Consider the following 13,701-nt stretch of genomic DNA (forward strand, 5'->3'; position numbering starts at 1 on the left):
TGACATTATGGGTGCTGTGTATAGGCCAGTGACAAAACAAATCTAAATTTAATACATTTTAAATTCAGGCTGTAACAGAGCAAAATGTGGAAAAAGTCAAGAGGTATTAATACATTCCGAATGCATTGTATGCATGAGCAAAATACTCAAATAAAAGGTGACGTTATGTACTGTCATATGAAACATTTTGATCTCAAATCCAAAATGCTGGAGTATAAAGACACATTCTATTTTATTTTAGAATCACTATCCAAATGCATACGTAGGGGAGTGTACAGTGGCTTGTGAAAGTATTCACCCCCTTGGCATTTTTCCTATTTTGTTGCCTTACAACCTGAAATTCAAATGGATTTTTTGGAGGGGTTGTATTATTTGATTTACACAATCACTTTGAAGATGCAAAATATGTTTTTATTGTGAAACAAACAAGAAATAAGACAAAAAAACAGAACACTTGAGCGTGCATAACTATTCACCCACCCAAAGTCAATACTTTGTAGAGCCACCTTTTGCAGCAATTACAGTTGCAAGTCTCTTGGGGAATGTCTCCATAAACTTGGCACATCTAGCCACTGGGATTTTTGCCCATTCTTCAAGGCAAAACTGCTCCAGCTTGGATTGAGGTCTGGGCTTTGACTAGGCCATTCCAAGAAATGTAAATGTTTCCCCTTAAACCACTCGAGTGTTGCTTGAGTTGTATGCTTAGGGTCATTGTCCTGCTGGAAGGTTAACCTCCGTCCCAGTCTCAAATCTCTGGAAGACTGAAACAGGTTTCCCTCAAGAATTTCCCTGTATTTAGCGCCATCCATCATTCCATCCATTCTGAACAGTTTCCCAGTCCCTGCCGATGGAAAAACATCCCCACAGCATGATGCTGCCACCACTGGTGTTCTCGGGGTGATGAGAGGTGTTGGGTTTGCGCCAGACATAGCGCTTTCCTTGATGGCCAAAAAAGCTACATTTTAGTCTCATCTGACCAGAGCACCTTCTTACATATGTTTGCTTATTTTTTTCTTTAAACAATTGGCTTTTTAATTGCCACTCTTCCGTAAAGCCCAGCTCTGTGAAGTGTACAGCTTAAAGTGGTCCTATGGACAGATACTCCAATCTCTACTGTGGAGCTTTGCAGCTCATTCAGGGTTATCTTTTGGTCTCTTTGTTGCCTCTATGATTAATTCCCTCCTTGCCTGGTCTGTGAGTATTGGTGGGCGGCCCTCTCTTGGCAGGTTTGTTGTGATGCCATATTCTTTCAATTTTTTAATAATGGATTTAATGGTGCTCCGTGGGATGTTCAAAGTTTCGGATATTATTTTATAACCCAACCCTGATCTGTACTTCTTCACAACTTTGTCCCTGACCTGTTTGGAGAGCTCCTTGGTGCATGATGCTGCTTGTTTGGTGGTGCCCCTTGCTTAGTGGTGTTGCAGGCTCTGGGGCCTTTCAGAACAGGTGTGTATATACTGAGATCATGTGACAGATCATGCGACACTTAGAATGCACAAAGGTGGACTTTATTGAACTTATTATGTGACTTTTGAAGGTAATTGGTTGCACCAGATATTATTTAGGGCCTTCATATCAAAGGGGGTGGATACATATGCATGCACCAATTTTCTGTTTTTTATTTTTAAGAATTTTTTGAAACAAGTTATTTTTTTAAATTTCACTTCACCAATTTAAACTATTTTGTGTAATGTCCATTACATGATCTCCAAATAAAAATATATTTAGTTACAGTTTGTAATTCAACAAAATAGGAAAAAGCCTAGGAGATGAATACTTTTGCAAGGCACTGTAAATAACGTAGTATACATTTATTTGTATTCTATTAGTTTATGACGACAGTATATGTTTTTTCCCTTGTTTGTAGAGTAACCATCCAGAACCTTGTTAAATAAATCACCCCTTCCATTCCTACCAAATAAACCGGGTGAAATCCCTTTGAAATGTACCTCCTCCTCCTGTGTAATTATCATCACACCATCACAGTAGCCCACACCCAAACCACCAGCATGTTCAACTCCAATAACAGTAGTTTAAACCACAACCCTACAATACCAACACAATTGTTCTGTTCAGTTTTTTAAGGCCTTGCTGTTTATTCATCTTTTCCTACAACAGCAAATTACAGAATGAATTATATAGTAGAAGCAGTATTGAAAATACACGTTTTTTTGTAAAAAGAAGTTGCACAAAATGTTAATGACAGTACAAAACGAAGCAATAATAATTCAGGTAAATGGCTACATTACTATAGGAAATTTGTGTACCTTTTTCAATAATGAAAACATCTCAATAATTTGTACATTTCAGAATTATATCACATAATCTGAAACTATAAAAATAAGAAAGAAAACGAACACTGTTTTTTCTGTTTTTGTTTTTGTTTACAAATGACAACCTTATTGAATATATTTATCAGTGCAACATTGTTTATTTTTAGTTCCCACGCTACAGTATCCATTTTCTCTAGTTACCAGACTGAGGCTACTGTCCTTGAAGCTGAATGCACAAAACAGTAAGCATTGCAAAGCTGGAAATCAAACCTGAAATGAACATAACCCAAGCTGAGAATGTGTTCACCACAGCACTCGACATAGCACACAGATGTAGCAGGTGTCCCCCTGTTCAACATCATTATGTCTCTCTGATGGTTGTGCTGTAGAAAATCCACTGGACATTTCCAAAGGTCAAGTCCTCCTCAGACCTGATACTGTGAGCCTCTTACTAAGTCCTTACTACAGATCCCCTTACTTCTCCATCCCAAACACTCTAGGAGGATTGATAGCTAGATTGATTGGTAAAGTGAGTCTGAAATCCAAGACTCGAGATTTCAGAGTTCACATTGATGCAACTTCAGCTGAAATAATACGAACCATCGAACAGTATCGTTTCTACAGTCAACCCACCTTACCCTCTTGACTTTGTCAGGAGTCCAGTCCATTTACTGTGAACATTTGTTGAAAAGGGGTGGTTGTGGTTGAAATGCTGCAGTCCAGTAGCAGTAGTGTGTCGATAACAAACCCCTCCCCCAGTAGAAGAGGTATCCAATCATCCTTTGGTAATGACAACAGGGCAAGTGGCCTGATTCGCCATGCTTGATGACATCACTCAACCACTGAGCTCTGTACCAGCGTCCCTTCCTAATGAAATCAGCCCTGACATCACAGCGTATAGCTGTTACACATAAACCTTACGGCACGACTAATTTGTAGTAGGGTACAGAATGTGACAATCCCAATCCAATCCAAACTGTGTTATTGTTACGATTATGAGCATCTAGTCTGCAGTGTGAACGCAATAGCACCATTGATACACCCCAGTATATGTAATCCTCCACCCCTCAGTATATCTCACTAGTGAGGATTAAGATGTTGGATAACGAAGTGCATGGTCGTAAAAGTTAGCACTTTTTTGTATGACAATCCACAGATGTATGTAGCTGGAAATAACAAGCCACTGGTCAACCCCATGAAGCTAAAGCAATAGTTTTTTGGTATGCTGGCAGACATTATACATATCTTCTTCCACTGCTGCAGTTGATATGAGAGATGATAGACCCTGTGACCACAGAAGGATATGGGGTGTGTGGCTGCCATATGTTAATTAGTGTGTAGAAGTTAGTAACATGAATACAACTGTTTTTATTTTTTCCTTTTTTGTTTACAGTAACTTCTTAGTCCTCCCCATGGTGCCGTGAAGCGGATTGCATCTAGAAGATGTAGAACAAGAACATGTCATCTTTGAATGTGCACTGGCCTATCTTTACACAGCACACAGAGCCTGCTCGAAATGAAACCATTAAACCAAAATACTTCACAACAACAGGCAGATGATTGTATTTACAACACACAACCCATTGGAAAAAGGGATACTGCAGCTTTTTTTCCCATTTTTCTTTCTTTAAAATAATTAAAATATATTAAAACGTATATACAATTATATGTGGGTCTGGGACAGAGAGAGAAAAGTACCATGGAGGGATTGGATCCTGTTTTGCAGACATGATTATTAGCTAATTTAAAGCCCCTGCTTTAGATGACACAACGTGGTCAGAACGTAAGAGATGTAAAATCTCCAAAATCAACAAGGAAACCAACAAATATGTATTAAAGGCACTGTCAGAACCATCTACTGCCAAGGGGTGCAACCTTTACCTTTAACATCTGACCCACACCTGTAGACAGGGGCAGAGGTCAGGGGGGCAGAGGGCACACCCTGCTGCTACTCCACCATGGTGCAGTATGACCAACAATATTGTCAGTTATGGTTAATTTTGGGTTTTGATACTTCTCCTTCAACACAAAAATTACTTTGATTTAAAATAATTATAATAACAAAAATGTTTCTTCCTCACAGAATATGATAAATACTTTAAACATTGTGATAATTAAATTGGTCTCAACACCAGCATCCGATTGTAAAAATGAATGAAAATCAAATAGAACAATTTAAATAATAATCTAATCATCTGTACATATTTTTTCCTCCTGTATTTAATTTTGTACACAGTGTCTCCTACTGGTAGGTTCCCATTACTGCAGCTCCTGAGAAAAGCAATGGCTCAATCACAACCTCCCATTGGTTCCTAAACCTGGGCCTCCTCCAATGAGAGGCCTCCAGCAGTTCATTTAGCCCCAGCCACACATTGAGTCTTGGCTATGCCTACAGTCTTGTGCACACGCACAAAATGCTACACTCCCCACACACACACATTTCACTTCCCCCTTCCCGCTCACGCCTCTGTGTATGAGTTCTGTGAGTTGAGTTTGTCTTTCTTTAGCTTGACTCCGTCCACCAGCTCAAAGTTATAGTTTTCCAGAGCGGATAAGTTCCTGTCTGACATGTGGCCATGTGAGCAGGCACAGTAGAGGACGACCCCACAGATGGCCCCCAAGAAGACCCCCAGGGCACTCATAGCGATGATGGTGATGAGGATGGGGTCCAGTGTCTGCAGCATGTTGCCTGCCCCGCCACCGACACCGTTGAGGATCTCATTGTTCTCCATCATGTCAGGGAAGTCTGTGATGTCCACAACTACAGGAGAGAAGAAGAAGAGGGTGAGTAGACCCTCATCTCATTTTCAACCATCCCAGTATTCATGGAAATCTACAGCTTTGTAGATAGCTGTTACATATGTTTGGACAATGATTGTTATTATCTTTCCAACACTGAATCCCTAAGTGTTGTGTTACAGAGTAAAGAGAAAGAGGTAGAGGGGGAGCAGACGTATTAGTGAAATCTACTGCATTGCTAACGCATGTCATCATAAGTATGTTACTCTGTTTTACAACACTCAACCCCATAGACGTTGTGTATTAATATGTAATATGGTGACATACTCATTTCATTAAATCGGTCTTCAGGCAGCATGGGCTCTGTAGGAACATCAGGATCTGTTGAAAATGATGGGACGAGTCAGTTACAAAAGCACTTCCCTCCAGCACAACAGTAAAAAAATCACTATCACTCTTTACATTGAACATGCCATTGAGGGACAGTTTCCCAGACACAGATTAAGCCTAGCCATGGACAAAAAAAAGCATGTTCAATAGCGAATCTCCATTGAGTTACATTTTTTTGTCCAGAACGTCGCTTAATCTGTGTCTGGGAAACTGGCGCTAAAGGTCAGGCCTGTACACACTGGTGTCCTTAGGTCACTGGTTTAAATCCAGCTCAAAAGATCAATGTAGCGAAGTAACAGTCACCCTTGCAGTCAGCCATGTTCAGATTGTCCAGGATCTTGATATCATCCACAGCAATGTCACCCCAACTCTTCCTCTCCACAAACCCTTCAATCACCACCTGGGAGAGAGAGAACAATTGTTATAAAAAAAAACCTGTATTTAACAACCCTTGAGCAACCTCTCAGCAACTAATTTCACAATTCTAATTTTATCACTACGCCAATCACCAAGTAGCACTAATCAAACAGACAAAACTGGCTCTGCAATTCAAACAATGTATTTATACACATCACACATAGTTTTAATGTATATGATGCTACATCTATCTGTCCAAGCTTATAGTTCAGTGTATGGACACTCTCTCTCCATACTATACCTGATAGGGTTTACTGGAGTGTGGTACTAGCACGCGTCCCTCTCTCCAGCGGTTGCCCTGGTGACCGCTGACGGTCCACAGTAGTATGTCAGCAATGCCATCGACCGCCTCCTTCCTCTGTTTGATGTGCAACGTGCCAATGTGCGAGCCAAACATGTGGTACCAGAATGACACGCACAGGTCAGACTGACCAACTGTCACCACCGGACTGACCAGCCTAGCAACCTCCGTTTCCTGGGAGCCCGTCGCTAGGGTGTAGATGAAGTTACCGGATCCGCCTGAAGAGGGAAATGATAAAGTTGGAATAGCCCATGAGAAAAGGGTGTAGATGAAGTTACCGGATCTGCCTGAAGAGGGAAATGATAAAGTTGGAATAGCCCATGAGAAAAGGGTGTAAATGAAGTTACTGGATCCGCCTGAAGAGGGAAATGATAAAGTTGGAATAGCCCATGAGAAAAGGGTGTAGATGAAGTTACCGGATCTGCCTGAAGAGGGAAATGATAAAGTTGGAATAGCCCATGAGAAAAGGGTGTAGATGAAGTTACCGGATCTGCCTGAAGAGGGAAATGATAAAGTTGGAATAGCCCATGAGAAAAGGGTGTAGATGAAGTTACCGGATCCGCCTGAAGAGGGAAATGATAAAGTTGGAATAGCCCAATGAGAAAAGGGTGTAGATGAAGTTACCGGATCCGCCTGAAGAGGGAAATGATAAAATTGGAATAGCCCATGAGAAAAGGATGTAGATGAAGTTACCGGATCTGCCTGAAGAGGGAAATGATAAAATTGGAATAGCCCATGAGAAAAGGGTGTAGATGAAGTTACCGGATCCGCCTGAAGAGGGAAATGATAAAGTTGGAATAGCCCATGAGAAAAGGGTGTAGATGAAGTTACCGGATCCGCCTGAAGAGGGAAATGATAAAGTTGGAATAGCCCATGAGAAAAGGGTGTAGATGAAGTTACCGGATCCGCCTGAAGAGGGAAATGATAAAATTGGAATAGCCCATGAGAAAAGGGTGTAGATGAAGTTACCGGATCCGCCTGAAGAGGGAAATGATAAAGTTGGAATAGCCCATGAGAAAAGGGTGTAGATGAAGTTACCGGATCCGCCTGAAGAGGGAAATGATAAAATTGGAATAGCCCATGAGAAAAGGGTGTAGATGAAGTTACCGGATCCGCCTGAAGAGGGAAATGATAAAGTTGGAATAGCCCATGAGAAAAGGGTGTAGATGAAGTTACCGGATCCGCCTGAAGAGGGAAATGATAAAGTTGGAATAGCCCATGAGAAAAGGGTGTAGATGAAGTTACCGGATCCGCCTGAAGAGGGAAATGATAAAATTGGAATAGCCCATGAGAAAAGGGGTAGGTGATGACATCTAAAGTAGTGGTGGGAAAACAAATCATCTAATGACAACTCTTGGTTTTGACAGTTTTTACACTGGACATAAATGACGTATACTGTTATCATTAGCTTCTGTTGTTGTTGTTGTTGTTGTGTCTGTACCTGTGTGGTCCATGTTGGGTCCGGTGTTGAGCGTGGGCGTGCCGCTGGACTGTATCTGCCATCTGAAGTCGCTGTCCACTGAGGTCCAGCCGCAAAACGAGGGGTCGTTGGCCCAGCCAAAGTCACATGCAAACCACAGGAACGCTGCAGACAGGGGGACAGATCACAGGTCAGTTATGTCTCATAGAGATGCATATAAATAGGGGCGGTTTCCTGGACACAGATAAAGCCTTGTCTTGGACAATAAAAAAATAAAAAAAGTTATTCTGTGGTGTGACAGGGGTCAGGGTAAGAACACCGACTGGTCGAAATAGACCATTGTTTTAATATGGTACTGAGAGATATACTCCAAGAGTATTTGTGTTGACCTGAGGGTCCACTCGACGAGAAACAGTGAGTCTTTGTGGAGGTGGAATATTTAGGTAAACCATTAGAGGGCAGCAGAGAACCGTGAAACTCAAATTATAGAGGAAAGGGAAGATACAAAAAACTATGAGAAAGGGAGAGAGAATTAGAGGATGGTACATTCTTGACAGAATAGGGTGGTGGTGGTAGGAGTGAAGAGACTCCATGCAGACTTTTCAAGGAGGGAGATTGAATAAATCCAGTTAATCATCTATTTTAATTAAAGGGCCTGTGAACGTGATATGGGTTCATAAAAGAAAGTGTACAATGACAGTAAAGGGATACATAGCAGGTGAGAGGAGAGAGAGAGAGAGAGGGAGAGAGTTTGTGTGTGTGTTTTCCTTCACAACAGCCTGCTGAGAGAGAGCCCATTGGGCACAGACGTCAATTCAATGTCTATTCTAGGTTGGTTCAACGTAATTCCATTGAAATGATGTGGAAACGACATTGACTCAACTAGTGTTAGCCCAGTGTGAGGTCTTTATAATGAGCAGAGCCGAGCCCCGTTGGACTCTAAAGGCAGATATGGCTAATAGAAAGGACTTGCATTCCTGACACACAATCCCTCTACGGACACACACACACGCACGCACGCACGCACACACACACACACACACACACACACACACACACACACACACACACACACACACACACACACACACACACACACACACACACACACACACACACACACACACACACACACACACACACACACACACGTGTGTGAGAGCGGGTCGATGGGGAGCCTCGTTTTGTTCTGAAATTGGATAAAGAAAGAGACTTCCAAAGAAGCAGCACAACAGAGATATGTTTAGAATGTCAGCAATGCTTCAGAAGCCCTGTGTGTCTGTGTACGTTGGGCACTAAGGCCCCAGCTCACCAAAGAATAAAACATTTGAGCCAATATTCCCTTTAATAATCTCTGGGTTTTAACTAGTTTCTGCAGGCACCAGAATATGTTTACCCATTAAACACAAAGCATGGAATTCTCATGTGGAACCACATTTCAGGCACAGAGACACATTTTTCCATTCCCAATTAAGAGGGCTTTTTGTTTTTTTCCATTCTAGGGAGGACTGAAGCAGGGATTCTGAAAAGTTACCCGTAAAATGAGCAGCCCAACAGTTCTGAGGAACACTAGAGAACACATTTTTCTTAAATAGTCTGCTGGAAAAAACTATATCTACCCACACACAAATTAACCTCACATGCTCACACATGCATTCAAAGTCCCTCAAACACATACAGTCACAAGAGTCTTGTATACAGTACATTGATAATACAATGGATCCTAACCTGGGATGGTGTCCACCTCTGTCTTGCCCTCTGGCGCTGTGGTCCCACCTGTCAGAACAACAACACAGTGGCAGGACAGTTAGTCTAGCCGTACCACATAACAATGATATATATATATATATATATATATATATATATATATATATATATATATATATATATATATATACAGTGCCTTGCGAAAGTATTCGGCCCCCTTGAACTTTGCGACCTTTTGCCACATTTCAGGCTTCAAACATAAAGATATAAAACTGTATTTTTTTGTGAAGAATCAACAACAAGTGGGACACAATCATGAAGTGGAACGACATTTATTGGATATTTCAAACTTTTTTAACAAATCAAAAACTGAAAAATTGGGCGTGCAAAATTATTCAGCCCCTTTACTTTCAGTGCAGCAAACTCTCTCCAGAAGTTCAGTGAGGATCTCTGAATGATCCAATGTTGACCTAAATGACTAATGATGATAAATACAATCCACCTGTGTGTAATCAAGTCTCCGTATAAATGCACCTGCACTGTGATAGTCTCAGAGGTCCTTTAAAAGCGCAGAGAGTATCATGAAGAACAAGGAACACACCAGGCAGGTTGTGAAGAAGTTTAAAGCCGGATTTGGATACAAAAACATTTCCCAAGCTTTAAACATCCCAAGGAGCACTGTGCAAGCGATAATATTGAAATGGAAGGAGTATCAGACCACTGCAAATTTACCAAGAACTGTCCGTCCTTCTAAACTTTCAGCTCATACAAGGAGAAGACTGATCAGAGATGCAGCCAAGAGGCCCATGATCACTCTGGATGAACTGCAGAGATCTACAGCTGAGGTGGGAGACTCTGTCCATAGGACAACAATCAGTCGTTTATTGCACAAATCTGGCCTTTATGGAAGAGTGGCAAGAAGAAAGCCATTTCTTAAAGATATCCATAAAAAGTGTTGTTTAAAGTTTGCCACAAGCCACCTGGGAGACACACCAAACATGTGGAAGAAGGTGCTCTGGTCAGATGAAACCAAAATTGAACTTTTTGGCAACAATGCAAAACGTTATGTTTGGCGTAAAAGCAACACAGCTCATCACCCTGAACACACCATCCCCACTGTCAAACATGGTGGTGGCAGCATGGTTTGGGCCTTCTTTTCTTCAGCAGGGACAGGGAAGATGGTTAAAATTGATGGGAAGATGGATGGAGCCAAATACAGGACCATTCTGGAAGAAAACCTGATGGAGTCTGCAAAAGACCTGAGACTGGGATGGAGATTTGTCTTCCAACAAGACAATGATCCAAAACATAAAGCAAAATCTACAATGGAATGGTTCAAAAATAAACATATCCAGGTGTTAGAATGGCCAAGTCAAAGTCCAGACCTGAATCCAACCGAGAATCTGTGGAAAGAACTGAAAACTGCTGTTTACAAATGCTCTCCATCCAACCTCACTGAGCTCGAGCTGTTTTGCAAGGATGAATGGGAAAAAATGTCAGTCTCTCGATGTGCAAAACTGATAGAGACATACCCCAAGCGACTTACAGCTGTAATCGCAGCAAAAGGTGGCGCTACAAAGTATTAACTTAAGGGGGCTGAATAATTTTGCACGCCCAATTTTTCAGTTTTTGATTTGTTAAAAAAGTTTGAAATATCCAATAAATGTCGTTCCACTTCATGATTGTGTCCCACTTGTTGTTGATTCTTCACAAAAAAATACAGTTTTATATCTTTTATGTTTGAAGCCTGAAATGTGGCAAAAGGTCGCAAAGTTCAAGGGGGCCGAATACTTTCGCAAGGCACTGTATATGCCATTTAGCAGATGCTTTTATCTAAAGCGACTTACAGTCATGCGTTCATACATTCTACATATGGGTGGTCCCGGGAATCAAACCCACTACCCTGATGTTACAAGCGCCATGCTCAACAAACTGAGTTACAGAGTACAGTTAGCCTAGTGGTAACGCATAACAGTGTAGCACAGTTAGCCTAGCTTCCTCTAGCTCAGAACATAATGTAGCTCAGTTAGCCGAGCTAGCTTCCCTCTTTTGCTGACACTCGTCTGTGTTGAGGCTATAGTTAAAGAGGAGCCTTGTTGACAGAAGGATAAGGGTCATACACACTCCTCCTTTATTCTGGTTCAAACAGATGCCCTCCCTCCTATCTCTCTTAACTCATACCAAACATTTCCACACTCCCTCTTTCACGACATATAGGGCCAGGAGGGAGAGAACCAAAGTAACTGAGAGTGCCATGCACATCACTGATGGCTGGAGACTGCTGCTTTAAAATGGGAGGGAGGAATAGCCATAAAGATAACTCTATGCCTGAGTCCAAAATGGCACCCTAGTCCCTATATGTTGACATACTTCTGACCACAGCCCTAGGGGCCCTGGCCAAATTAAATGCACTATGAAGGGAACAGGGTGCCATTTGGGAGGTATCCATAAGGAACAGAAAGGTATATCAAGGTTGAAGGCAGAGGGAGTAAGGCAGGCTATAATTAGGTTAGTGGGGAAAGAGGTCAGGCTAGAAAGAGAACAAGGCTGTCTGTCTGTCTGCCTGTGTGTGTGCGTGCGTGTGTGTCAGGTTATTATATAGCGAGAGTAGGGGTAGAGGGGTAGGTGAGATAGCAGTCTCATGAGAGTGATGTTAGCACCTGTCACATCGTAGTCATCACCTGTTCCACTGTGGCAGCTGGCCTGGTCATCATCACATTCATCTGACGGAGTTGTGGATGCCAGTGTGGTGGGGAGGGGAGTGGGAGCTGCGGAACAGATGGAGAGAGAGGGCAAGAGAGTGAGAGAGGACACATGTTCAACTTGCAATCAGCTGCTCCTTTGTATGGTTTGCGGTACCACACGCACATACACACACATAATACAAACATATACAAGGCAGGCCGTGCCAGTGTCACGAAACTGGGATTCAATCACTGAGCTATTAGCAGCCCTCCTTTTATGAGGATGCAGAGGGATGTATAAATATATATTTTGGATGGTGCATGGTGGATGCTTAGGCTTTAGGTTGAGGTGTGTGTCCCAAATGGTACCCTATTCCCCATGTCTTGCAATACTTTTGACCAGAGCCAATAGGCCTCTCATCAAAAGTTGTGAACTTTTAGGGAATAGGGTGCCATTTGGGACGCAGTTTAGGTTTGGGTTTAGGCTGGATAGGAGATGCATAGGGCCTGGGATTGGGCTGAAGGCCCCACCCTGGTCTATCATTAGGGCCCGCTGGCCTTGTTGGATGTGGGCACGGCCCCAGCTCTGTTCCACGCTCTGCTAACACACAGCCTGGATGTGTTTACCCTGACGGAGTAATGAGGGCTTCCCCTGGAGGGAGGGAGCGAAAGTGAGAGAGCGCGAGAGGCAGAGAGGCCGAAGGGGAGAGAGGGAGAGGAAATGGTGCATGTGTAATCTATCATTTCCCTCGCCCTCTGCTAGATGAAATATGAGTGAGTTCAACCTCTGTCAGACTCAGGGTGAAGAGGTCATTGACAGGTTCAGTGTTCTAGTTGGAGACTTCCATAGAAAAATATATATTAGGTTTTACTAACTCGGGTTTAGCTTACATACCACCACTCATGGTCTCCTAGCTGGTATTAGCACCTGTGTGTGCGTGTGTGTGCAAGTGGTGCACAGGTCAGCTAATAACCCATTCGCAACTGCCCAACTATATGAGTGAAAATATGAGGCCTGCACCCAACCCTAACCTGCAAATATAGAAATTGCGCTATAGGCTATTCAAAGACAGCAGAAGGATTTTTTTGATGGGGGTGCCTGATTTAGATATGTTTCTGCTTATAATTTCCAACATTTTGGTAGGCTATTTGTTGGTCAACTTGTCTATAATTACATACATGCAGCTTCTCTTCTGTCATCATATGTTGCCATAGAAGACTAAATTGTCACGTTCTGACCTTTATTTCCTTTGTTTTGTCTGTATTTAGTATGGTCAGGGCGTGAGTTGGGGTGGGCAGTCTATGTTTGTTTTTCTATGATTTGGGTATTTCTATGTTTCGACCTAGTATGGTTCTCAATCAGAGGCAGGTGTCATTAGTTGTCTCTGATTGAGAATCATACTTAGGTAGCCTGGGTTTCACTGTGTGTTTGTGGGTGATTGTTCCTGTCTCTGTGTTTTGCACCAGATAGGGCTGTTTTGGGTTTTTACGTTTCTTGTTTTTGTTGAATCAAAATAACCATGCTGCGCTTTGGTCCGCCTCTCCTTCACATAAAGAAAGCCGTTACATAAATAAACCCTTGCTAACCACAATAATGTAATTGAATTAATACTTCAATCTAGTTGACATCGTTAAAGTTCTCTGTCATCTGTCACGGAGCCAAGACGTTTTAGGGACTGGGGGAGAAAATACAATAGCCAAGAAGAAACGGGAAAGATTTTCTTATGAAAATGTCCAAATGACATCAGTTTTACCAGTTGTAAGGGT

General features: G+C 42.2%; 1 protein-coding gene across 5 annotated transcripts in view; it reads right to left on the reverse strand.

Annotated features, from left to right (window-relative positions):
• Positions 1-2,074: 2,074 nt before the first annotated feature.
• Positions 2,075-13,701, reverse strand: part of LOC124039854 (neuropilin-1a-like) — a 127,516-nt gene continuing 115,889 nt past the window's right edge. For 3 of the 5 annotated variants that reach the window (XM_046356321.1, XM_046356320.1, XM_046356319.1), the window contains 7 exons: positions 11,911-12,018; positions 9,272-9,319; positions 7,565-7,708; positions 6,064-6,341; positions 5,709-5,805; positions 5,343-5,396; positions 2,075-5,037 (listed from right to left, as the gene is read on the reverse strand). In XM_046356321.1, the coding sequence (XP_046212277.1) occupies positions 4,736-5,037; positions 5,343-5,396; positions 5,709-5,805; positions 6,064-6,341; positions 7,565-7,708; positions 9,272-9,319; positions 11,911-12,018 (1,031 nt within the window). In that variant the 3' untranslated portion in view covers positions 2,075-4,735. Of the gene's footprint in view, positions 5,038-5,342; positions 5,397-5,708; positions 5,806-6,063; positions 6,342-6,406; positions 7,378-7,564; positions 7,709-9,271; positions 9,320-11,910; positions 12,019-13,701 lie in introns of those variants that run through there. The other 2 variants (XM_046356322.1, XM_046356323.1) reach the window with 2 other exon arrangements.

Source organism: Oncorhynchus gorbuscha, linkage group LG07, assembly GCF_021184085.1.
Source record: "Oncorhynchus gorbuscha isolate QuinsamMale2020 ecotype Even-year linkage group LG07, OgorEven_v1.0, whole genome shotgun sequence".
Lineage (NCBI taxonomy): Eukaryota > Metazoa > Chordata > Actinopteri > Salmoniformes > Salmonidae > Oncorhynchus > Oncorhynchus gorbuscha.